The sequence below is a fragment of the Lissotriton helveticus genome, chromosome 1_2 (assembly GCF_964261635.1).
Source record: "Lissotriton helveticus chromosome 1_2, aLisHel1.1, whole genome shotgun sequence".
In the NCBI taxonomy this organism is placed as follows: Eukaryota; Metazoa; Chordata; class Amphibia; order Caudata; family Salamandridae; genus Lissotriton; species Lissotriton helveticus.
Genome location: NC_136058.1, coordinates 454723023 through 454749306, shown reverse-complemented (window position 1 = coordinate 454749306; position 26284 = coordinate 454723023). Strand labels below are relative to the sequence as shown.

At 43.8% G+C, this 26284-nt stretch overlaps 1 protein-coding gene across 2 annotated transcripts in view; it reads right to left on the bottom strand.

The window, feature by feature from the left end:
• Window positions 1–10757: 10757 nt before the first annotated feature.
• The window catches only part of LOC144807719 (uncharacterized), a 54474-nt gene continuing 38947 nt past the window's right edge, over window positions 10758–26284 (bottom strand). Inside the window, exons 2-3 of one of the 2 annotated variants that reach the window (XM_078673376.1) lie at window positions 19034–19070; window positions 10758–16647 (exon numbers count right to left, since the gene is read on the bottom strand). In XM_078673376.1, coding sequence (XP_078529502.1) covers window positions 13891–15297 — 1407 coding nt within the window. In that variant the 5' untranslated portion in view covers window positions 15298–16647; window positions 19034–19070 and the 3' untranslated portion in view covers window positions 10758–13890. The remainder of the gene's footprint in view (window positions 16648–19033; window positions 19071–26284) is intronic. The other variant, XM_078673377.1, reaches the window with a different exon arrangement.

Here is a 26284-nt window from a genome sequence, read left to right as displayed (position 1 = left end):
GCCTGCGAGTGGTTTACCAGTCCCGTACTCTGTTCTTTGATACCCCGGAAGAGGTGTTCCACTGGACTGACGAAACCGTGGAACTTAGGGTGCATACACCTCCTGGCCGGGACTCGGATTCTTCGTAGAGTGGGCCACAGGGGCGGAACCCCCGTCGATCTCGCAGCCGGAGCAATTGGAGGTCCAGGTCGCGGAAGCGCTCCAAATCTGGGGGTGCAGCAGCGAACAACAAGAAAGATGCTCCTGACCTGCCTCAGACGGACCCTTGATTCTGGACCTGTCGCACGACCAATGTAAGGTATACTTGATCGGCTGAGATGTGGGATGTGATGGAGACACTTGGGGCCGCAGTCCTGGGACAAGCTGAACTGATGTACTGAAACTGCGGACTGATGGTGAACTTGATTGCTGGGGAGGGCAGTGGGGGGGGTGGGGGAAAGCTGGGTGAAGGGCAGGCGGGGTATGTCCTAGTTATGGGGTGTGTTCTGGGGATCCATTGGAGGGGGTGGTTCTCGGTTCCCCGTTGGCGACCGGGCCGCGATCCGACCGCGACGGGTGCTTCCAAGTTGGGAGGTGCGGGGTGGGGGGTGGTGGGATGGGGGTTGAGTTGGGGTGGGGGGTAGGGGGGGTTGCGCTTACTCTGCTACTGTCTGGGTCAGGGTTGTACTGCACATGGCTGTCTCGAGTGATGCTTTTGGTGTGTCCGTGCCCACTATGCCCATTACTGTATCTGATGCTATGCTTACGCCTAGATGGCGGCTGAGGATTCCGAGCGGAGGCCATTTGGAGCCTCAATGAAAGTGATGAGTTGGAATGTGCGGAGCATGCTGGATAATATTAAGAGAGGTGCAGTACTAAGGCTGGGGAAAAGGGAGAAGGCGGACATTTTATTGGTGCAAGAGACACACTTGTTGGGCAATAAAGCACTCAGCCTGCAGAGGTACGGTTACGACCAGGTCTATCATGCAGGGTTTGTGAGGGGGTCTCGCGGAGTGGCGATTTTGGTGCACCGCAGATTGTCCTACACCCACACGAAGCAATGGATTGATCTACAGGGTAGACACGGAGCCACTAGTAATTGGGAGTGCGTATGCCCCGCCTCCACTGCAGTGGGCATTGATTGAGAAATTGTTTACAATATGGGCAGAGATTCCTGAGGGACTGGCAGTGATCGGGGGTGATTGGAATGATGGTATGCAAAGCCGGCTAGACCGCTTCAGACCCGGGGGTGACCAAACTGCAGATAATCCCACCAAACTGGGGAACATGGTGCAGGGCATGGGATGGGTGGACACTTGGCGCTATCTCCACACACATGAACGAGAATACACATACGTCTCAGCGGTGCATAAATCTTTTTCGAGACTCGACTATATCTTTGTCCCTAATGTCGCTGTAGAGAGGGTTACCTCGGCGTCCATCCTACCGCGTGGTCTGTCAGATCACTCTCCAGTCACGATAGATGTCACCCTAGACAAAGGGAGGCAGCCATTTCGATGGCGCCTCTCAGCTTGCAATTTACAACAGGAAGCCTACCAGCATCATATGGGGGAGGCCATAGCTCACTACTGGGAGGAGAATTCAGGCACTGTGTCAGACGTGAGAACGGTTTGGGAGGCCCTAAAGCCCACGCTTCGTGGGGTGGATATTTCCTGGTGTGCAGCAGCGCGCCAGAAACGTAAAGAGGATCTGGCGAAGGCCGCAGCGGCAGTAGACTTGCTGGAGGCTCAGTGCAGAGCGGCGAGCCACCGGGAGGAAGTGGGACAGCTACTCCTGGCGCAGCAATCGTATGCGTCCTTACTACTAGATGAGGCTCGACAGGTATGGCTGGCAACAAGGAGCAGAATCTATCAGTGGGGCGACAAGTCCAGTACAATGCTTCATAGACTCTGCCAAAATACGTTTCGGGCGCAGGTATTGCCAGGTCTCAGGGAAGAAACTGGGGCCTCAATTTCGGCCCCGAATAAACTGGCGGATAGCTTTGCTCGCTACTTTGCGGCCCAATATGCCCCGCAGGAATATCTCCATGCGCCGGACATTGACAAATTCATAGCTGACCTTCCGCCCCATGCGCTCCCGGAGGACGTACGAGAATGTCTTGAGACTCCGCTATCCGCAGAAGAATTAGGCACAGCTCTGGGGGAGCTTAATACCAGTAAAGCCCCAGGGCCTAATGGGTTTCCAAGCGAGTTTTTCAAAAGATACCACCTCCAATTGGGATCACACTACAAGGCTGCCCTAGAGGCGGCGAGAGAGGATGGCCTTCTGCCGGCAGATTGGTGACACGCAGAAATTGTGGTGTTCTGCAAACCTGGACGCCCCCCGGACCGACACGAGTCCTATCGGCCGATTTCCCTATTAAACATTGAGGCCAAAATATTAGCCAAGGCACTTGCGAATCGACTTCTTCCCTATATCACGGAGCTGATCCACCCAGATCAGGCCGGATTTATGCCTCATAGGGCGACGAGGCATAACATCAGACGCGCACATGTGGCGGTGGAGACGATTGGAAAGACCGGAGATCAGGCAGCGCTGCTACTAGCTGACATTGATAAGGCCTTTGACTCCCTGAGCTGGACCTACCTATTCGCGCTCCTTCCACGTCTCAATCTTGGGCCACATTTTATGTCATATCTAAAGCTGCTATACACTGATTTGACAGCTTCGGTGAGGGTGGCGGGAGCGACCTCAGCGGCCTTCCCAATAGGGCGAGGCACCCGACAGGGATGCCCCCTCTCGCCATACCCATTTGCTCTGGCCATGGAGCCATTGGCCGCATGGGTTCGGATGGATGCGCAGCTGCGGGGCTTCGAATGGGTGGCAGGACCTTCGGACAGAATAGCCTTATATGCGGACGATGTTCTGTTTTTCCTTACGAATGTGAATCGTTCCGGGCCTAGGGTTCTGGAGATAATGAGAATTTTGAGCGAGGTCTCGGGACTATACCTTAACCCACGGAAATCCACGCTTTGGATGCTGGGTGACCGCAGGGGGATCGGGACGTGGGCATTGCCACTACAAATCGCAGCTGGAGGCCTCAAGTACCTGGGAGTGTTCTTGACGGTCTCGCAGGCAATTGCCTGGGAACGTAATATTGTCCCGGTGTGGGATAAGGTGCAACATGAGATGAAGTCTTGGTGCCGCATGCCCCTCAACATCTACGGCAGGTCAGCCATTTTTAAGATGGTCGCCCTTCCACGCCTGTTGTACCAACTACAAAACCATCTATACACAATTCCAGCGCAATGGTTCCGACAGGTCAACTCGGCTCTAGGTCAATTTTTATGGGTGGGGGGAGCGGCGCGAGTGGCCCTGCGTACCTGCTTTTTGTACACGTATTGTGGGGGATTGGCGACGTCGGATATCTTATCCTATTATCAACGTTCCCATCTTGTTGTCTTGAATGAATGGTGGTACGGTGACAGAGGAGACCCAGCGTATGCCCTTGAGAGGTACCTGATGGACCCGGATACATTGCACACTATTCTATACTCAGCAAAGCTGAGAAAGGGGCTGCCTAGGGCAACCCAGGTGGTCTTCCAGATCTGGCGACAGTCACTGCGTCGTATGGGTTGGTGGGGGAGACTGACGGGGGAGACCCCACTCTGGCACAATGGACAGCTGCCGGCACTGGCATCGCTGCAAGGCTTCCGGGGTTGGGACTCGATATGAATTTCCGCGCTAGGGCATGTCCTGAAGGGCACAACGCTTAAATCCTTTCAAGAACTTAGTGTTGAATTTTGTATGCCCAGAACGCAGTTCTTTAGATATCTACAGTTTCGGCATGCCCTCGTACCCGCACTGGAGGGACTAGACACCTTGCCCGAATTCAGCCCACTAGAGGCGAAGGTGTTCATGGGGGACTTGGGGGAAAAGAAAATATCCCGCATATATCAGACACTGGTCTGCAGACACTACCGGATCGCTGGGTGAGGGATGTGGGAGAGCTGGAGGAAGAGGATTGGCGAGAAGCCCTTGAGTCCCCCAGAGGAGCGGCTATTGCCATGCGCCTGCGCTTAATACAGTTTAAGTACCTACATAGAGCTTACTATACAAGGGAGAGATTGTGGAGGGCGGGCCTGATTGAATCTCCAACGTGTCTGAGATGTAACCATGAAGTGGGTGATTTCCTACATACAGTGTGGGGCTGTGATGGCCTGGTAAGCTTTTGGACCGGGGTGTGGAACTGTCTATCGGAGGTGTTGGGATGGGATCTACCTCGCACCCCAAAATTAGGACTACTTCATGTTTTCGAGGGGGTAGGCGGTAACATACACAAGAGACACCTACTCCTACTGGGCCTTACAGTAGCAAAGAGGGATGTGGCTGAGGCATGGAAGGACCCCAGAGCTCCCAAAGTGGCAGTATGGAAAAAAGGCCTTGATTTCTGCATGGGATTAGAGCGGCCAGTATTTCAAGCCAGAGGATGCCCCAGGAAACACTATAAAATATGGAAAAGGTGGGCGGACTACAGGGGTCTATGGCTGGAACCTCCGGCACCGCTAAGAGACGCAGAGGGGCAGATGTGATGGAAACATGGGGGCGATGTTATACACACTGTTTTATTGATAAACAATTCTTTGCAGAAACAGAGAGATGCTGTGCAGGGGGGGGCAGGGGAGGGGGTGGGCCAAGGAGGGCGGGAAGGGGGCAGAGGGTTGGAGGGCAAGTTTTATAATGTTCAATGAATCGCTGACTATGCTGTACTGTCCTTGCTGCAGCTCCTCCGGGGTACAGAGTGCTGTGTCTTCTATGCGATTTGTCAATAAAAAGAGTTGTTAAAAAAAAAAAATGTAAATGAAGTATACTTGTAAAGCGCACTGTTACTCCATCTCGGAGTGTCCTGGCGCTGTATACCGCTGGGGAACCCGTCCTGGCTTTCCCTGTGAGATGGTCCCTACTGGGCACCCCCAAGGTGAGACCAGGCATCCCCGGCGTTGAAGGGGCCGTTGTGAAGATTAAGCAAGCTATTGCCCAGAGTTGCAGAGTGTAGTCCAAGGTTAGAGTAGGCGCCGAGGCGAGAATTATCGAATCCGCGGACATTGACCCAAGACCCTGCCGCGTTGAACCCTGGTCCTGGGCCGACCTCTGCTTCCGGGTCTGCCGCCTCTACCCAGTGAGCCACACTCCACCCAGTGAGCCACACTTCTCCACTAGTATTTATTCAATTATAGATATATGCCCATTCAGGGCTGGATTGATTTACATGAACTTAATAATGATTGCCCATCTTGGGCTTGATTGGTTTTCTATATTAATTTTCAGATGAATTGTGCATGCGAAAGTGGATCAGTTAGTCATTTAAAGATGGCGCTGGTTTAGAGGTACTACCAAGATAAATGTTAGTCCTTTTTTGATGTTCATGTCGAAGGTGATTACGTTTAAATACTTTGAATGTACGGCCCTCTGGTAAACATAGAGAAAGGTTTACTCCGAAACGCGTCTGTTTACTTGATGCTCTGTTGCTGAAATAAATTCATGGTGACAAGTCCCCGCAAGTGCGATTCTTTCCTGGCGGAAGCCGAGGTGGAGAGAAAGTTGAAGTGGAATATTTATGCGGGTGCACCCCCACATGTATTCGCCCCTGCCTGTGAGTGCGCTGAATTGTTTTGGTGCTGTGGAGTGTATATATATATATATATATTCACTGAAAAAACCATAGGTTATAGACCATATATAGTTAGGAATTAGCATTTACAAAACCTTAAAAATTCACTGAAAAAACCATAGGTTATAGACCATATATAGTTAGGGATTAGCATTTAAAAAACCTTATTTTACTCACACAAAACCATTGAAATTCCATATATAGTTAGTTGTACTAACTATATATCACGCACCCGCAATCCACTGCTGATGATGTCACATATTACATCATTCATGACATGGTCAGTGACATCACTGATGACATCACTGATGACATCTCAAATGACATCACTGATGACATCACTGATGACATCATCCAGTGACTGTGTGTTTCTGTAAAGTTTAAATATGTTTTACATATTGAAGAATGAGTAGATGTAGAAGTGTCTGGATGAAGGATTTAGTAGGTGCGTGACTGACTGTATGAGTGAGTGATTAAATGTGTCTCACTGAGTGCATGGGTTAGTGACTAAACTGTCTTAATTTGTGCATCATTATGTCTGTTGTTCTGTAAACTGCTGCATGTGTTGATCAGTAGCTATATGAGTAACTATATAGGTTATTGATTGGTTGCCCAAGCATTTGTATAGGAGACTGAGTGTGTGTGTGAGTGGCTGGGAAGTGTATGACTCTGTGCATAGATGTATGGGTTCAAAAGTGCATGTTGGAAACAGCTGTATGGGCAGTTGACTGTGTGCATGACTGTATTGGTGAGTGAATAGATATCTCAGTGCTACATGTCAAATTAAGTACATATGTAAAATACAGTACATGTGAGAGTTGACATATATAAATAACTGTGCATAAGAGCCAGTGAATGTGTGAGTGGCTGTATGGATCATTGTGAACTTGTATCCAGGATTGTATAAGTGAGTAAATATGTTTTAGTATTTGTTTGAATAAGTAAGTAAGGTGTGTTTAACTGTATAGTTAAGGAAATGGAGGTGTGATTGATTGTTTGCATGACTGTCTAGGTGTGTGTGTAACTTCATGGATGAGTGACAATCTGTGAGTCTGTGTTTACACTGAGTGTATCTAAGGTTATATTAGAGTCTGAAGAGGTTCATCGTATTATCACAACAGTGATGTCATCAGTAATGTCATTTGAGATGTCATCAGTGATGTCATCAGTGATGTCATTTGAGATGTCATCAGTGATGTCATCAGTGATGTCATTTGAGATGTCATCAGTGATGTCATCAGTGATGTCACTGACCATGTCATGAATGATGTAATATGTGACATCATCAGCAGTGGATTGCGGGTGCGTGATATATAGTTAGTACAACTAACTATATATGGAATTTCAATGGTTTTGTGTGAGTAAAATAAGGTTTTTTAAATGCTAATCCCTAACTATATATGGTCTATAACCTATGGTTTTTTCAGTGAATTTTTAAGGTTTTGTAAATGCTAATTCCTAACTATATATGGTCTATAACCTATGGTTTTTTCAGTGAATTTCATTGGTTTTTTAATAGCTAATATCAAAACCTTTACAATGTATTATTCTTTAAAAAGAAAAATATTTTTTACATGTTTTTTATACAATTTTTTTGTTATTTTTTTTTGTTTCGCTCCCAGTACGCGTACCGGTTAGCTTCCCGTTAGCTCAATCCGGAGGCGCGACCCGGTACGCGAACTGGTAAACGTTCCTTTAGCGCACCTCTCGCGTTACAAAACAACATCGCGACGCTTCGCGTCAGCATGACGTTTCGCGTTCTCGCGTAATACGTCATATTACGTGCTACGTTCGCGTACCCGGAAGCGCAGCGGTACGCGAACCGGAAGCTCTTTAGCGCACCTCTCGCGTTACAAAACAACATCGCGACGCTTCGCGTCAGCATGACGTTTCGCGTTCTCGCGTAATACGTCATATTACGTGCTACGTTCGCGTACCCGGAAGCGCAGCGGTACGCGAACCGGAAGCGATCCGCGGCGCGGCGCCGACCGCGTAATGTAAACATAGCAGGTCATGTGACTCGATAATAACACTTTTCATTGGTTCATTTCACTTTTGGTTTCCTAATGATGTAATACAAGGTCATGTGATCTAAAATGGACACTTTTCATTGGTTTAGAACTTTTGTTTTTCCCAAATGATGAAAACCCCTCCTTCTTTCATCACTCTGACTTTCATCTTGGTGAGAGAAAGACCCTTTATTGAGACTTTGTGATGGCTTCATTAGTAGCTTCAGCTGGTGCTAGCCCACCACCTCCACCAAATCCAAGAAAGAGAGGACCACCTGCAGAAGTAATTCTGCAAGAAGAGGAAGAACAGGAAGAGGAGGAAGAGGAGGAAGAGCATGAGTTTTTGCCAGAGGAGCCCAGGAGGTACAATCGACAGGAGAATTATATCTGGCAATTCTACAGAATTCCTGAGGGGCAAAAGAAAGTGAATGCTCGTTACGTGTTTTGCCGCATATGCGGTGACAGATTGTCAAGGGGCACTGATAAAAAATATAGTTATGGCAATCATACTATGCATCGGCATATGAGTAGGTGGCACCCAAATAACTATAGTGCTGCCCAGCTACGTGACCAACAACAAAATCCCCTCCAAATGGCAAGAAGATCGGTGGTTCCAGAGGTGTCGGGACCAGAGGCGAGGGAGGTGATTGCAAACATCCAAATGTTGTTTGGGCACGTAAAACAAGTGTGCGTGGAATGTGGCGCTTTCATCTGCTACAGAGAAAGTAGCATCACTTTGATTTTGCGAGCAATTCAAAATCATATTAATGTTTGCACAAAACGCACCAAAAAATAAATTCTTTTTTTTTTTTTGCTCCTGTTGAGCCCTTTATAATGGATCGTTTTTGTTTCCCCCCCCCCCAAAAAAACCAAAAATTTTTTAAAAACGTTCAGAAAATACAAAAAAAGTAAAAAAAATTTCAAAAAATACTAAAAAAAATATAAAACAACAAAAACATTAAAAAAAAAGTTCTTTTCAGAACTAACTCCCCATTATAAAAAAATTGGTAGAATATTTGGAACTCTGCCAACCTGTATTTCTCTTAGTTCGCTCCCGGAGCGCTACCCGGTACGCGTACCGGAAGCTAACCAAAAAAATATTTTTTAAAAAAGAACAGTAACTATGAGGGAAGGAAATACACAGTTATGTTAAAAGAAAGACAGCTCTAGGGAGTAAACTAAGGATACTGTTACCTACAATCCACTGTTGATGATGTTTGATAAATTATGAAACACAATAAAAAAAGTTAAAAAAAAAAAAAAAATAATCAACAAAACCAACAATCAATTAACATACAGCATTTGAAAAGTCTATCATTCATTTTTTATTGTGATACGCTCCCCAGTACGCTTCCCGGTTCGCGTACCGGGCGCTAACCACGAAAAAAAACAAAAAAAAAAATATTTTTTTTTTTGCTTAGCGGGGCCCCTTTAAAGCCTCCACATCAAACCTAGGGGGTCAGGGAGTATCTACTATGCCCCCTTAAGGTCATTTGCCCCTTCGCTTTTGACCTCCTCTTGTCTCTCGATCCTACCGAGAGACAAGATGGCGGCCGCTCCGGACTGTTTAGAATGTTGACAGACACCGGAGAGCCAATCAACTTCGCTACGCGAAGTTCCGTTACGCGTCAAGTACGCGTACCGGGGCGCTGCCTGGTCCGCGCTTACAGATATATATCTTTTTTTGAACGTTATTTTCTCAAAATCCACTGCAGCACATATATTAAGACCTACAAAAGGCACATCGGGCTACCAGTCCCTACAATTTTGCCAAGTTTCGTGCAAATCCATTCAGCCGTTCGGGCTAAAAGTGAGGCTAACCGCCCTATGGAAAACTCAATGTTAAAAACACGTTTTGGGACCCCCCTTTTTTCTCGGCCCCCCCTGGACCAACTCCCCCCAAATTTCCAGTGGCTGCTCAGAAACAAAATGTTCCATTTTCCTGAAAATTTCAACCAATTCCGTCCACAAACGGCAAAGTTATTAGACATAGAATTTTCAAAAATCCCATAGAGAAAAAATCCTAACTATATATACCTACTGGCGACCGCCAGTAGGTAATATATATATATATATATATACATATATATATATATATATATATATATATATATATATATACACGCAAAAACAAGTCCCCAAGTACAAGGAGCCTCGACCCTGCAAGGCGGCCTCTAAAACAACGAGCATGGGGCAGCCCGTCCATCGTCATTGCAAACAGAAAACACACAGAGGCCCTTTCTGGAAGCAGAGCTTTAATCACAGCGGTTTTGAGCAGCTCACTGATTTCATCCCTTACGTGTTTCATCAACAGCCTTGGTCACAGGTACGAAAACAGTTTAAAAAGGAAAGTGCATTGTGTCCGCTCTTTTGTACTAAGAGTCACATGACCAATAGTTAAACATACAAGTCCCATAATGCTCTGTACTGCTGTATATTCGCATGGAATCCCAGTGGATCTTATTATTTCACATTATTGCATGAAATTTTCTTTTTAGTACCTGCATTAACGTTGTGGCAGTATATTCTTGGTCATGCGTCTTTGATCGTATGCGTTTTGAGCATTTCCGATCTCCTTCTGAGATTACCGCTCGTACTCCAGAGTGGTCACAGTAGGATGTCACCCCACTCCGACGTCCTTCCTGCAGCAGACACTGTGTTTCGCTTGTTAGCATCTCCCCAATGGGCTGGTGTCTGCGAGTGGGTCATGCTCCTGATTTGGATACGCAAAACAAGTCCCCAAGTATAGGGAGCCTCTGAACCTGCAGGGCGGCCTCTAAAACAACGAGCATGGGGCAGCCCGTCCATCGTCATCGCCGACAGAAAACACACAGAGTCCCTTTCTGGAAGCAGAGCTTTAATCACAGCGGTTTTGAGCAGCTCACTGATTTCATTCCTTACGCGTTTCGGCAACAGCCTTGGTCACAGTAGGAAAACAGTTTAAAAAGCAAAGTGCATTGTGTCCGCTCTTCTGTACTAAGAGTCACATGATGATATATAATGGCGAAATATTACACTAGCTATATATATATTTTACTACAAGCTTGTTTAAGGGAATCGATTTGATATAGCTTCATTCTTATATATATATATATATATATATGAGAATGAAGCTATATAAAGAGAATGACGCTATATCAAATCAATACCCTTAAACAAGCTAGTAGTAAAATACATATTCAGCTAAAAACATTTAGGTTTTTTTCAATGTGAAGGCATAAACTGAAACTCTGGCATACAAAACAAAGTGTTTCAAGATGTTCGGAATTACAGTGATAAGATCAATAATGACCAACAAAAAGTTATCAGTGTCTCATTTAATTACCCCACATAGTATAACTTTATTTACATAACATTTATGGATGAAACAGCAAGAATTCAGCACCTAGTAGAGATGCAAGAGGGGCAAATATACAATACAACTTAGTTCCTCTTGCTATAACAGTTGGAAAAACTGTGTCAAAGTGAAATAAATTGCTTTAAATAAAAATGGATAATTAACATTTTCTGCAACCAGGGCAAAAATACTCATAGATGATGAAAAGTAACCAGCCTAGACTTATACATTACAAATGGGTCTTCTGCAGCTTTTCTCAACATGTGGCTCGGGATCCACTGGTGAGTCTGAGCCGATAATTGGCAAGTCGCGAAAGTTCTGATCTATATGTAAGTCATATTTAAAATGATTAGCCCAGGTTGTGCACTAGTGCAAAACTGCTGAACAATACACCTAAGATAAGTTTTAAAACAAACATTTACAAGTATTCGTAAGTAAAATTCTAGGTACACCTTTCAGTATTAGTTGCTGCAGGTGTTGTACTTCACAAAGCCATTTCAAAACAGACGGTGATCACTATACATGATAGACAACCATTCCACATGTGTGTGACTTTGTCTTAAATTGAGAAATGTATATGTGGCCAAACTACTAGAGCTGCCAATGTTGGTTCTGGGGAACCAGGTTTGTGTCCTGGTGTCGACTCAACATCCTTTAATTCTGGGCAAATTACTTATTCTTCCGTGTTTATGATAAAACTAATCTGACCTTCTGTAGTGTAATCTGGTGCTCATGTACAGTGCTCCAATGCACTTGGGCCGTGTTCACAGCAGACAAAACTATAAAATATACACATATATATGGAGTCTAACTGCATCACAAAGCCTCATTTTACACAAAACTAGCTCTTAGGTCTTACCCCATACTCTGCCGCCAAAGGGGTTTCTCAAATTTCCTAAAATCATTGTTATCAACCCCAAAATTTTCAGAAGCCTTACGATTTTAGTGTATGGATGCCACAGGCCAGCACCCCGCTTGGAATAGTGTTCCAGCTTCAGACTCCAGTGCAGTTCACCGTCTATGGGCAGATCATTATCTTGGCCACAGTCCGATATTGAAGGGCTAGGTCAAGGTCATGACATTTAGAAACAATCCATTAAAGCTAGGTGGGTCGCCAAAGTTTGTGGTATAAAAACGGTTGGGAAGCACTGGTGTTACTGGATGATAATCTAGTCTCTAAATATAGAATTGATCATAAGAAAAACTGTCTCAGATCACTTTTAAAAGTGTATGGGTCCAATGCACTAAGAGACAGGTCACAAACAGTGGTTTCAAATTGCAAACCAATATTTTGCAATTTGTTTATGATTTAATATCTTATGATAAGATTTCTGAGTGGAAATACAATGGGGCCTAAGGGGACAACTTTTCGAATCTGTTACCACTTCCCCTGAGGTCTGGGCAACTGATCAATGGCTTGCGTCTAAAATGGCAGTCATAAACTATTGATACATATCATTTTGATTCAGAATGGATCGCAAAACCCATTTCGAGAATCGGAAAAACAATTCCAACTCCTAAAATGGGTTTAATATATTGCACAAGTGGTGTGACTTTGTGATTAACGGATTTACACATGTTTGGAAAGCTGGGCCCCTATTTGCGAACATTTTTGTCAGTATTGCTTAATAAAACAAAAAAGGCTGAAATGAATTGCATGTTTATGGTCTTAATCCTGTTTAGCTAGGACAATAATTGGTGCCTCAACATAAGAACCCAAAATAGTATCAATCTATTACTGAACAAACAATTGTCGCAAACATGCAACCTTTGTGTGAAGAAAAACTTTATCAAACTCAATTGGAATACCGTCAGGCCCACGAGTTGGCCACTAGCCAAGAACACCGAGATTAAACTGTCTGTTGTCAGCACATTAGTACTTGGAAAAGTTTTGTTTTTTGAACGTAATTTATTTTTCCTGATTTACATGTTTTTTCTGTGCGCACAGTAACTATTTTATGTTCACGCCACTATCGTGAACAACCATTATTGGTCTCTCTTCTCCAACCAAGATGTAACAGCTCACTGCATAGCCGCACAGTCATCTGCTATTTGTCAGCACGGGATTGATTTCTTCAAATGATCCTGCTCTCTGAATGTTTAATATGGAAATGCATTGTTTTTGCTCTCAATTAACTTACTGAGTTCCAATAAATCCCTTGTGTCCGGACGATGAGGCTTCAAGACGGAAAATAATTGGGCAGACTTTATTACTCTGAGCTATGACTTTCACTTTCACTCGGAGTAGCTACTAAATTGCTTTAAGAGTTTAATGTACCTTGTACTATATTCTTGTGCTCTCTTACAGGCATTTGTATTCTGGTCCAGTTTTCTTGCACGTTGCTTTTAATGTGTTGTTTCTTCTTTTTCTCCTTGGACTGAAGAGTAGTTGTTCATCCTTTGCATTTTGTGACATGGCTCTGCAAGCGTAGAGCTACAGTTTGGTCTCGGTTATTGGTTTTTCTTCAGTGTAGGCTCTTTCGCAGTATAAGACAGTAGCTTTTTCACAGACGTATTTCCAGTTTTCAGGGCACTGATCAGGTACTTCGCTCGCATGGGCTCTTTCATGTTCAGTCAGACTGAAACTTTTGTGGCACTCAGAAAAGAGGCACAATTTAAACCCAGTATGGGTTCTCTCATGCACAGAGAGAATGGACTGACAACAGAAGTTTTTCTGACTATCAGGGCACTGAAAGCATTTCTGTCCAGTGTGTTTTCTCTCATGCAGAGTGAGATTGCCTTTCTGACTGAAGCTTTTCTGGCATTCAGAGCACTTATAAGCTTTTTCCCCAGAGTGTTTCCTTTTATGGCAAATGAGATTGACTCTCTGAATGAAGCTGTTCCAACAATCACAACACTTTTAAGGTTTTTCCCCGGTGTGAGTTCTCTCATGTCAAGCAAGTCTACCTTTAACATTAAAGCACATCTGGCATTCAGAGCAGTGGTATGGTTTCTTCCACAGCGTGGGTTCTCTCATGTTCAGTTAGACTGACTTTAAACCTGAAATGTTTTTGACATTCAGAGCACTGATGAGGTTTCTGTCCAGTGTGTTTACTCTCATGTTGAGTTAGACTGCCTTTCTGAGGGAAGCTATTCTGGCATTCAGAGCACTTATAAGGTTTTTCCCCAGTGTGTTTTCTTTCATGGTAAGTGAGACTGACTCTATGACTGAAGCTTTTCTGGCATTCACAACACTTATAAGGTTTCTCCCCAGTGTGAGTTCTCTCATGTTCAGTAAGGCTACCTTTAACGCTGAAGCTACACTGGCATTCAGAGCATTGGTATGGTTTTTCCCCAGTGTGAGTTCTTTCATGTCGAGCAAGGCCAACTTTAAGCCTGAAGCTTTTCTGGCACTCAGAGCACTGATAAGGTTTCTGTCCAGTGTGTTTTGTCTCATGTTGAGTTAGACTGCCTTTCTGACTGAAGGTTTTCTGGCATTCAGAGCACTTATAAGGTTTTTCCCCAGTGTGTTTTCTTTCATGGTAAGTGAGACTGACTCTATGACTGAAGCTTTTCTGGCATTCACAACACTTATAAGGTTTCTCCCCAGTGTGAGTTCTCTCATGTTCAGTAAGGCTACCTTTAACGCTGAAGCTACACTGGCATTCAGAGCATTGGTATGGTTTTTCCCCAGTGTGAGTTCTTTCATGTCGAGCAAGGCCAACTTTAAGCCTGAAGCTTTTCTGGCACTCAGAGCACTGATAAGGTTTCTGTCCAGTGTGTTTTGTCTCATGTTGAGTTAGACTGCCTTTCTGACGGAAGGTTTTCTGGCATTCAGAGCACTTATAAGGTTTTTCCCCAGTGTGAGTTCTCTCATGTTGAGTAAGGCTATTTTTCACACTAAAGCTCATCTGGCATTCAGAGCACTGGTATGGTTTCTCCCCAGTGTGAGTTCTCTCATGTCGAGTGAGATTGCCTTTAAGTTTGAAGCTTCTCTGGCATTCAGGGCACTGATAAGGTTTCTGCACACTGTGTTGTCTCTCATGTTGAGTGAGACTGCCTTTCTGACTGAAGCTTTTGTGGCATTCAGTGCATTGATATGGTTTTTCCCCAGTGTGGATTCTCTCATGGTTAATGAGACTGACTCTATGACTAAATCTTTTCTTGCATTCAGTACACTTATAAGGTTTTTCCCCAGTGTGAGTTCTCTCATGGTTAATGAGACTGTTTTTCCTACCGAAGCTTTTTGGGCATTCAGAGCACCCATAGGGTTTCGCCCCAGTGTGAGTTCTCTTGTGTTCAGTGAGAATGCATTTGTGCCTGAAAGTTCTCTTGCATTCAGAGCACTGGTATGGTTTTTGCCCCTCATGTGTTCTCTCATGCTGAGTGAGAGAATTCATAACAAACGCGTTTCTGGTAATCTGAGAACTGTAAAGGTTTCCCCCTATTTGTGCTCTTGCATGTTAAGAAAGGTTTTTTACAAATAAAGCTTTTTCGACATTCAGATTAGTTAAAGGATTTATCCAGTCTTAATTCTCTTTAGTGAATCAGATTTCTGCCAAAAGAGTTTCTGACATTTAGAGTAATTGTAAGGTTTTTCCTTAGTGTATACTATCTTGGCGAGAAAATGCCATCCTCACATTTTGAGCACTTAAAAGATTTCTTTCTTGGGTTATTGTCTCCAGGTTAGTTTTTTCTTGAGTACAAAGCAGATTAAGTCTTTACCCGATTTCAAAGTCCGGACGTGTTTAAATAATTGTTAACAGAAACCTCTCAATGTGCTTCACGTGTTATTCTTAACACTTGTATTGAGTCTACTTGAAAATCTATCTAGACTTGTAGTGTTGTGACCTCTTTAAGCAAATTAGGCTAATCCATTGACCCTTTCAAAATGTCTCTCATGGAGATATGGTCTCCATGTTATGTCTATATGAAGTCTGTCCGGCAGAGTTAGGATCACTTTTTGACTGGAGCTGTACTAACATTTATTTAGCAGGTTATAAAACACTGACAAAGTTATTATCTTGATTTAGTGTAGGATATTCATGTGCAAAGGAAGGAAGATTACATTACACATTTCTCAGTAGCAGAATATTGTTTCTCTTCAATGCCCAGGGCACGGTCTCCAGAGCTGTGGCTAACACCTGAGCACTGGTGGCGTCACATTTCAACGTTTAGCATGGCTGAAACAAACTTTGGAAAACTTTATTGTTTTTGCTAGAAACTGGAAAGGACCTCTTACAATGACTTTCTTTGTACTTTCTTTTCCACCAGGTGTGTTTGTTTTGTACCAGGGATTTCTTTACTTCTTCCGACTAAAGTGTGTTCACTACCGTTGAGGTGATTGGTCTTTCTGACAAAAATTCTCAAGTTCTATGCACGGATATGGCTTGTTTTTTCTCCAGGGCTTTCCCTATGTAGACTGAGTTTACAAAAGAGGTTATTTTCAGTCGACCTGTCTGGACATTAATTTACTCATTTCTATTTCTGGAGCTGTATAACCCTAATAACCCACGTTTGCGATAAAAGAAATTGTTGTTCAGCAATGTATAATGAATGCTTAGAATTAGTGATATTAATTTCACATTCAGTAGGGTTCTCTACTTCTGTTTCCTCCTCGGGTTCTTGGTACTGTTTAGTTATTGGGGCTCTGAGACATTTTCACCTCTTCAACATAAACCTCTTCAATGGAGTGATTTTCGCTTCATGTTATTAAATGACGCTTCCCTTCTTAATCATACTTCAGTGACCTGCAAAATAAAAAGGGGAGTTTGTTACTGCATGTAAATGAGCAGAAATATACAATATCTATGAGCATATTCGATGCAGAGCGGTAGCCTTTTGAGATGTGAGAAGGGAAGTCAGACTCGCAGTTGAATTTCAGGTTTGGCTGTAAGGACTGTGCATCAAAGGTGTGGGTTTTGTATGTGGAAACTAAATCTACATATATGTTGCAAAGAAATACCACAAGCTTCCAGAGACAGTCAGTGTTCCCAAGATAGCATACATACTGTTGGGTCCTTAATCTTAGGACTTGCATAGTGATGTAAGCGGGTTCTAATTCATTGGAAGGTGTATGTCTGAATTGACTATGGGCAGTTGCTGATTCACTCGAGCAATGCTGATCGAATACATGAATGCTCACAAAATGATTCAAGTTTACCGCATGTGGACAGCATCCTTTCATATACCACCAAGCACATATGGAAAATCTCAAATGGCTCATTTCTTAGCCAACTGATCTGCAATGTCCTTGTAGTAAACACATCACCATCAAACCAATAAACTGGGTTCCACCCTTGGGTAGACATTGAATCTGCTCTGATCTCCAACGTGGACGACCGCACAACCACAGTTTGGAAGAATGATACTCCTATACTTCTTCTACTGGGCTTAATTGCCATTTTAAGCACATTTCATCACAATGTCTTACCTCACTGACAACCAACGTGAGCATTACCTGGCTTTCTTTATTCATGTCAACATCATATCAACATCAGAGCGGGAGGTATACCCCCAAAGAGCAATCATTGCTCTACTTTTCTCAAGGCCTACCTCAAACATTGCAACCGGGCGTACTGCAGCCAGGCAGATGACACACCAATCCCTCTGAAACTGGGGAGTCTGAGCGGTTTGAATAGCTCAAGTCTAGATGACTATGTTCAAGGTATCGACCAATGGATGTGACTAGTGAAGTTAAACTCAACTCATCCACAACAGAGATCCTCACATGCAGACACTGGGAGAACTAGCATCCTCTACTGTGCTCCGACCTCAGAAAGTTAGAGTAACTCCTAAAAGATTGTGGATTTCCCAGGCTCTGCGAGTAAACCAAATGATGAGAAGCACTTTTGATCCTATGTGAACCATAAGACTAATCTAACTTGAGCTAGGATTCCCACAGAAGGTCCAGGTGACCACCTATCATCCTTTCGCGTCCTGATTATGAGTTACTATATATATAAATAAATGATGTGATGTTTGTGTAAGTGAGTAGCTCAGTAAATATAAGTATGATCAATTGTTTGCATAAGTGAGTAGGATGACTGCATAAGTGAATAGGATGAGTGCTGGTGTGTAATGTTGATGTAGGTACAAATAGTATATTTAATAGTGTTCTATTGATCTTTGTTAGCATGTATGAGTGAACCTATAGGTAAGTGTTTAGATGTGTGTGTAGATGTAGGAATCACTGAGTGGGTTTTTAGAAACTTGTATTGGTGTGTCAATGGTACTTCATATTTTATGAGTGTTGAAAGGTTATACTAGTGTATGATAAGATGTATCAGATTGTCATGTGGATGATGTCAACAGGGATGTCATCAGTGATGTCATTTGAGATGTCATCAGTGATGTCACTGACCATGTCATGAATGATGTAATATGTGACATCATCAGCAGTGGATTGCGGGCGCGAGTTATAGTTCATACAACTAACTATAACGGGGGAATTTCAATGGTTTTGTACGAGTGAAATGTCCAACTAACTATAACACCCCTAAAACCTATGGTTTTTTCAGTGACTTTATAAGCTTTTTTAAATGCTAATTCCTAACTATAACATGTATGAAACCTATGTTTTTTTCAGTGAATTTCAAAGATTTTTTAAATGTTAATTCCTAACTATAACATGTCTGAAACCTATGTTTTTTTCAGTGAATGTCAAAGGTTTTGTAAATGATAATTTTTAAATGTATTAATTCTTATATTTATTTTTTTTATACTGATTTTTTACATTTTTTTAAACTATCTATTTTTAGATCTTTTATTTTTTTAATTATAATTACATTATACGTTACATTACAAAATATACTTTCTCAGAATGAATTACTTTAGTTTGAATACTTTGCAAATAGGCAATAGACTTTTAAGTACAGTAGTTACAGTTGAAATGCGTAACAATTTCTGACACAATGCAATATTGAGCTCAATGTGACTTTCTAGTTAAATGCAATTAGTTACTTTTTGGATTACTTTTCTAACCACAAGACTAGATCCTAAATTCAGTCCTGGGACATCTTCTGTGAACAGTTGAGTAAAAACGTTTTGGTTACAGTAGGGATTTTTAAGGAATATTATTGTATTTTAAAAGTTGACACTTATCGGGTAAGTAGTGTTAACATTACTTTTACTTACTCAGTGGTGGATCCTGGATCCAGCACAGGTGCATCTCCTGTAAACAGTCAAAAGAATACGTTTAAGTCATACAGGCAATTTTTAAGGAATATTTTTAGTTTGTGACAATAGACACTTAGAATCTTTTCTGATGAAAAGCACACAATGGATTCCTATGGAAGGAAATACCAGTTACTGGTAAGTACGGTTAGAATTACTTTTCAGGATCAGTACTGAGCTCCAAGATGCAGCACTGAGGTCACTTCTGATAACAGGTGAGTAAATCAGAATTCGTAGTTCTGCTGATTTTATAGGAATTTTTGTACGTTTCAAAAATCGACACTTGGAAACTTTTCTGGTGAAAACCACACAATGGATTCCTATTGAAGGAAATACAAGTTACTGGTATGTACGCTTAGAATTACTTTTCAGGGTCAGTGCTGGGTTAAAAGATGCAAGGGGGGTAGGCCCAAAGGGACGAGGGTTAGGCAGGGCCGTTTTGAACTATAGTCACTAGGAAAATAGCCTACACCTCAAATTCTTTCAAAAGGCATAATCTACACAGGTATATTGGCTTAGATACAAGTACTTTAAGTAAGAGTAGATGATAAGGCAGTGATTTTAATATTAGTTTTATGTCATAAACAATTTATTGCAGATAAGAATAAGACAGCCCTGATGAGAGTCCTGAGAAGGAAACACCAGTACTTGTAACACGACGGCACATTCTCAAAATAAGTTGAGATACTGTGGTTAATTCTCACTACACAATCAAAAGAAAAACATGTATTCCCCTGGTGCAAACTTTATTGATCACTTGGCCAAATTAGAAGGATACCAAGCAAAGATATTGAAGGTGGGCATAGGATTATTACCTTTCTTTTTGATCATAAGAGTAGTGGAATATGATATAAAAGATAGTGATTTTGTTTTTGACAATATTTATTCACAATTGTCAGTTGTATGTTTTGTGAAAAAAATTTGTACAGCACGATTTTTTATTTGTAAATGGTTTTGAAATGTTTAATGAAATATTTTGTGATGTGGTTATGAAATAATGATGCATTTCATTCTCCATGTATCAATGTATGAAGTCTATAAACTAAGGATATAAGTTAAAAGGTATAATTAAAATACCAGGATAAACAGAAGCAAAGTGTTTCTCTTTAAGCAAAAATAGATTATGCTTTTTGAAAGAATTTGAGGTGTAGGCTATTTTCCTAGTTACTATAGGGCTAAAAGATGCAGCACTGGGTTCTCTCCTGATAACAGGTGAGTAAATCGGAATTCGTAGTTCGGCTGATTTTAGAGGAATATTTGAACAATGGTGAAGGAAGGGGGCAGGGCCTGGGGTGACATGTGTGCAAACATGCTCTGTGGTGGGTTTTATGTTGGGGAATTAATTCCTCTTCAATCCTGTGGTCCCCTGGGGGCCTACTAGCCCACCAGGTACCTCCAGTATGCGCCAGGGAGCTGCGCTGCAGAGAGGTATTCAGAGGCCATGCCCCTTTTTACAACACTCCGCAACACAGCTCCGTGGCGCTTACTGGAGGTACCTGGTGGGCTAGTTGCAAACAGCAGTGTCCCGGGGTGGGCACCCGGGGACACTGCAAGAGCCGGCCCTGGGGGGGTGGTGGTCCCCAGTGCCATCGGGGGCTCCAGGAGGGGGGGCCGCGTGGCCCTCTCCCACATTTTTAAGAAACCCCGGGGGTGGCGGTCTCCGGGGCTGGGGGGCCACAGAGCCCCCCACCCAATGTTCCTAAGCCCCGGGGGTGGCGGTCCCCGGGGCTGCGGGGGCCTGAGAGCCCCCACCCATTTGTTAGAAGCCCTAGGGGGTAGCGGTCCGCGGGGCTGCGTGGGGCCCCGTGAGCCCCCCGCGTATATTAAATTTGAGCCCCGGGGGTGGCTGTCCCCAGGGCTGATTTTAGAGGAATATTTGTACAATGGTGAAGGAAGGGGCGGGGCCTGCAGAGACATGTGTGCAAACACGCTCTGTGGTGAGTTTTATGTTGGGGAATTAATTCCTCTTCAATCCTGCAGTCCCCTGGGGGCAACTAGCCGACCAAGTACCTCCCGTATGCGCCAGGGAGCTGCGCTGCAGAGAGGTATTCAGAGGCCACGCCCCTTTTTACAACACTCCGCAACACAGCTCCGTGGCGCTTACTGGAGGTACCTGGTGGACTAGTTCCAAACAGCAGTGTCCTGGGGGTGGGCCCCCCGGGACACTGCAAGAGCCGGCCCTGGGGGGTGGCGGGACCCAGAGCCATCGAGGGCTCCAGGAGGGGGACCGCGTGGCCTCAGAGCCCCCCACCCAATTTTCCTAAGCCCCGGGTGTGGTGGTCCCCGGGGCTGGGGGGCCTGAGCCCCCCACCCATTTGTTTGAAGCCCAGGGTGGTGGTCCCCGGGGCTGCGGGGGGCCTGAGAGCCCCCACCCATTTGTAAAAAGCCCTGGGGGGTGGCGGTCCACGGGGCTGCGGGGGGCCCCGCGAGCCCCACGTATATATTCAATTAGAGCCCCAGGGGTGGTGGTCCCTGGGGGGGGGCTGAGAGCCCCCCACCCATTTCATACAAGCCCCGGGGGTAGCGGTCCCCGGGGTTGCAGGGGGGGGGGCGTTATTCCCCCGTATATATTAAATTAGAGCCCTGGGGTTGGCGGTCCCCGGGGCAGTGTGGGGGAATTGGGACCCCCCCACACTATTTTTTTAATAATGCCCCTGGGATTTGCCCCCCCCCGGTGGCAAATTAACATATTTACCGTGGGAGACCGCGTTTCTTTTTTTTATATATCGCTAGGATGCGTGGATCCTACGCGCATCCCGCGATTTAAAAAATAAATGTGGGCCCGGGTGTCCTTTTGGGACCCCTGAGCAGGCCTAGGGGGTCAGGGTGTGTCTACCCTGCCCCCTTTTCATGGCGTTTGTTTTGGGTTTCTTGTGCCTCGGTTCTACAGAGGCACAAGATGGCTGCCAACACTTCCTGATTTTCACTCTTGACAGCCAATTAGCAAACAGCTCGTGCATGGCAGTGTGCGTGCAGGCTGTGCTTATGGTACGTGGATAGATACGCGGATCCACCGTGCCCATAGATATATAAATGACTTTAACTGTCATTTTCTCAGGAACTACTGAACGGATTTACACCAAATAAGCAAAAGGTACGAGTCTGAGCCAAGGACTACCTCTTTGCCAAATTTGGTGTAATTCCATTCAGCAGTTCGGGCTGTAGCTGCGGCTAAAGGTCCTATAGGAAATTGCATAGGGATAACGCGTTTTGGGACCCCCTTTTTTTCTCGGCCCCCGCTTGATGAATCATCGTGAAACTTTCAGGATAGGAGTGGACCGGAGCTAGCCAAAAGTTTGGAAAATTTTGCGCAGATTCGTCAATCGGCGCCAACGTTTTTCCAAATAGAATGTTGCAGATTTCCTATGGGTAATAGGTCCTAACTATAACTACCTACTGGCGACCGCCAGTATGTTAAATAAATATATATATATATATATATATATATATATATATATATATATATATTCTCCTTTTATCTTACTTTTCAAACACTCCACTTTCTTGGAAGAATGAATGCGAACACCAAATTCTGTGAAAGATGTTTATTTCGCCCTCACACCACCGTGTCGCATTTCGGCCTCTACAGGCCTTGATCACATGACGCACTCACAGAGGGCCAGATTCACTGGACTGAGGAAAATTGAATTTTGCCCTGTCATGTGTCCCTACGTGTTCCCCACCCTATGTTATATGTGCATGATTAATATGCATATATCCCCCTCTGTCCGAATAAAGACGCACTTATGGTTGTGTCCAACGTTAGTATGCCAGTTATCCAGCCCCCCTGAAAGCAACGTGAATTAGGTTTCTAGGCCTATGTTGCCATCGTCCTTACATTGTGCACGTTAAAGTTATCGAGTTGCACCCGTTTCTAGGCCTCATCGGGCCTGGACACCAGATTCGAGCTCCAGTCTCCTGAAACCCTGCTCCGAGAGATGCAGCCCCCACCTGCATCCCTGACCCTTCACTTACTCCCTGCCAAGCAGCGCGGTGCCCGGCCTGGCTCTGCCTGCCTGTCTGCCAAGAATATGTTATGCCTTTAGTTATCAGTTCAGCTCCTCGTCTTCACATTCCTAAGCTAACGAACCGCATAAACATGCTCATCTATAGTCTAGTCTTTATGTCTCCATGCAAGTGAAATTACTGTATTAATATTCGTCGAAGATTCATAGCACAAGCATTACATGACGAATATATGTATGCACCAGCCTGAGTGACAAGTAGCCCTTACCCTGTTGATTTTAGATTCAAGCAACATGTACTCCAAACACAAGATACCAGATATGCTATAGGTACATGTCGTCCTGACATCCAGACTTTAGTCTCCTCTTCTAGTGCAGAAGTCAGAGCCCCCAGCTCTCCCCAGGTACACGTCATAACCCGTTTGCGCGCACCACTAGGTTAAAGGTTTCAGCTGCCCAGGTAGCCCCCTCCATGTATCCACCCATTTCATGACATTTCTGTGACGTTCTCATCACATGTCTTCGTGCACGCCCTGTACACGCCTTCTTTTCACGCCCATGTGTTCTTATCTCCCGTTTGTCACTTGTTACGCCTACTGTATTCAACGCAATTATAATGTATTACTATATATACTATGTACTGTTAATGAGACGTTGCAGCTGCCATTCTATGCCATCCATTTCATTCCATTACAGGCTGTCCCGTTCCTGTCCCTTCCCTTGTGTCTGATTAAAGCCTGTTCGACTCAGATATCTCGGATCCTGCCTCTTATTTATTGAGCTATCTGTTTTAATTAATGTATTGAAAAATAGTACCGGTAATTAATTATTTATTTACCACAGGACTAATCTGAGAAAAAATCCTAAACTTACTACTTTTGGTATTCACAGGAGGCACTTACTACTTTTGGTTAAACTTACTACTTTTGGTATTCACAGGAGGCATTTAGTAGTAGTAACGTTAGGACTCCTAACTTTACTACTACTAAATGCCTTCTGTGAATACCAAAAGTAGTAAGTGTAATGGTCCACTGAAACTCCTCAGGATTCGGGCGATGCACAAAGGGGTCCACCTCTTGACGTCCCCAACTCTGGATAATTGTCAGAGTATTGAGGCAATCAAGCGAGGGAAAGGAAGTAGGAAAGGAACAGCGGCGATGGGGATACCTGTAACCGAAAGAACAAAATGTGTATGCATGTTTAAAAATAGGCTACACTCAATATGGTCTCACTAAAACGGGCAGTCACCTGTAAACAACCTAGGAACTGGCTGTTGTGTTCCTCTGTATCACCAGTAGAGATTCCTCTCTCAAACTGGAATGATGTGTACCTATAACATTAACAACAAAGCGGAGATAGATTATAATACCATTCATTCCCACGTCACATCAAAAAGTGAACCCAACCAGCTCATACGTACCCTACAATTCTTTTCCGTCCAAAGAAAGAAGAGAAGAAAAAATAAATAAATGCAGAGGAGACTGTGTACCAGCACAACAGTTTCCGCAAGGAAGTCTTTGTTAGGAGCACAACAAACGAAGATCAAAAAATAACTTCCATGCCTAAAGGGGAAAAACCAAAGTGTTCAAAACAAAGTCACCGGAAGTTAAGTATCCAGGGAAGGTATAGGACAGCAGCTAAAACAGAAAGTGTGATACCTGAAGCCAATTGGATGCTAAGAACAATCCAGCGCAGACTTCTCCTGTTACTGGAGCCCAAGTAGCCAAGAATACCAGCTTCTAATGATTCCAAGAAAACTGGAGAACTCCGGAATGTCTTTGACAGCCAACCTTTGCTCTGATACTTCCAGAAGACAGAAATGAGCAGAGGCTCGCCACCACTATCGAAGCAAAGAAAAACCTCGTCCAGCTTCCAAATCAGGGAACAAGGCAGTGAAGCTCAGCAGAGTTTCAAAGCAGCCCGCAGCTCTAGCAAGCGAACGCCTATAATACGGAAGGCCAACGAATCCTCGGGTGGAGCGGAAAAAGGCACTGAAACCAGGACGAGAACAGAAGTCGTATATCCACACAACTCAATACTGACGGCCAGAATTACACACGCCATATCGAGTGCGTTGCTGAGAGATAATCCCTTTGGCCGCACCCATTATTGGCAGGACTTCTTGGAGATGTAGTCCTACACCTCTCCCGTGAAATGTTCTTGTAAGCACTTAAGCTCAGCGACTGAATGTAAGTTTAACCAAAAGTAGTAAGTGCCTTCTGTGAATACCAAAAGTAGTAAGTTTAGGATTTTGTCTCAGATTAGTTCTGTGAATCAGGCCCAGATATTTTTTACTTATTTAAAGTGCAAGTGTGCATATACACGGGATCTAACTGGTGTAGACAGAGACAAAATGCTACGCGCTTGGGTCATAATACAAAAACATGTTAAAATTCGATAAAGATAGAGGCTGACATTTACCCAGTAAAAACAATCAGTTACATTAACTAAAATGATTTAAACTTGTTAAACAATGTCAGACACTAGCAGCTTATAAATGTAAAATACATTTGGTAAACACTGGCTTTTACTGTTTACCTGCTCACCGCATGTTGTGTTATTATTATGCCAACACGACATACCCAAGAAATTGATCAAACATAATTTGAATTTTTATGCAGCTATCGCAATGTTTATTTAGATACAGCCCCAGTGGGCATACTCTCATAACTATGTTCGGTCTACTGTCCATACAAAGTGCTTGGTGCTCAAAAGTGCAAAAATACCCCCATGTTGGACATATATGTGCTAATTGTGCGTATATAAACATATTTAATTAAAAACAAATTACAAGTAGCAGCAGTTTTCCGATATCTAGGGATATGCAATTGAAGATGTCCTTCAGTTATAGGTTCAATCCTATTACACATACATGTCTTGTGCACTGATCTTTTAATTACAGACATATATAAAAATCTTCACTAGCATTATGGCCTACTGGTGTCTTAGTATCCAGTTCAATAATGTATTGTGTTTCCAACTTTCTAAGTTTTGCTTCCCGGTTGCCACCTTGTCATGATGCTAGGAGGGAATCTATTATTGAGATGTTCCAAGTTGTTATTATGGACATCCCTGAAGTGCCCTGCAACCGGGTATGTTGGATCCGAGTTTGGGATTGCTCTCGTATGTTGCAGAATTCTCTTGTGTATCGGGAGCTTAGTGCTGCCGACATATTGTAACCCACAAGAGCATTCCTACACATATATCGCAAATTCTGTTTTTCAAGTTAGCAATTTATTAATTGCGA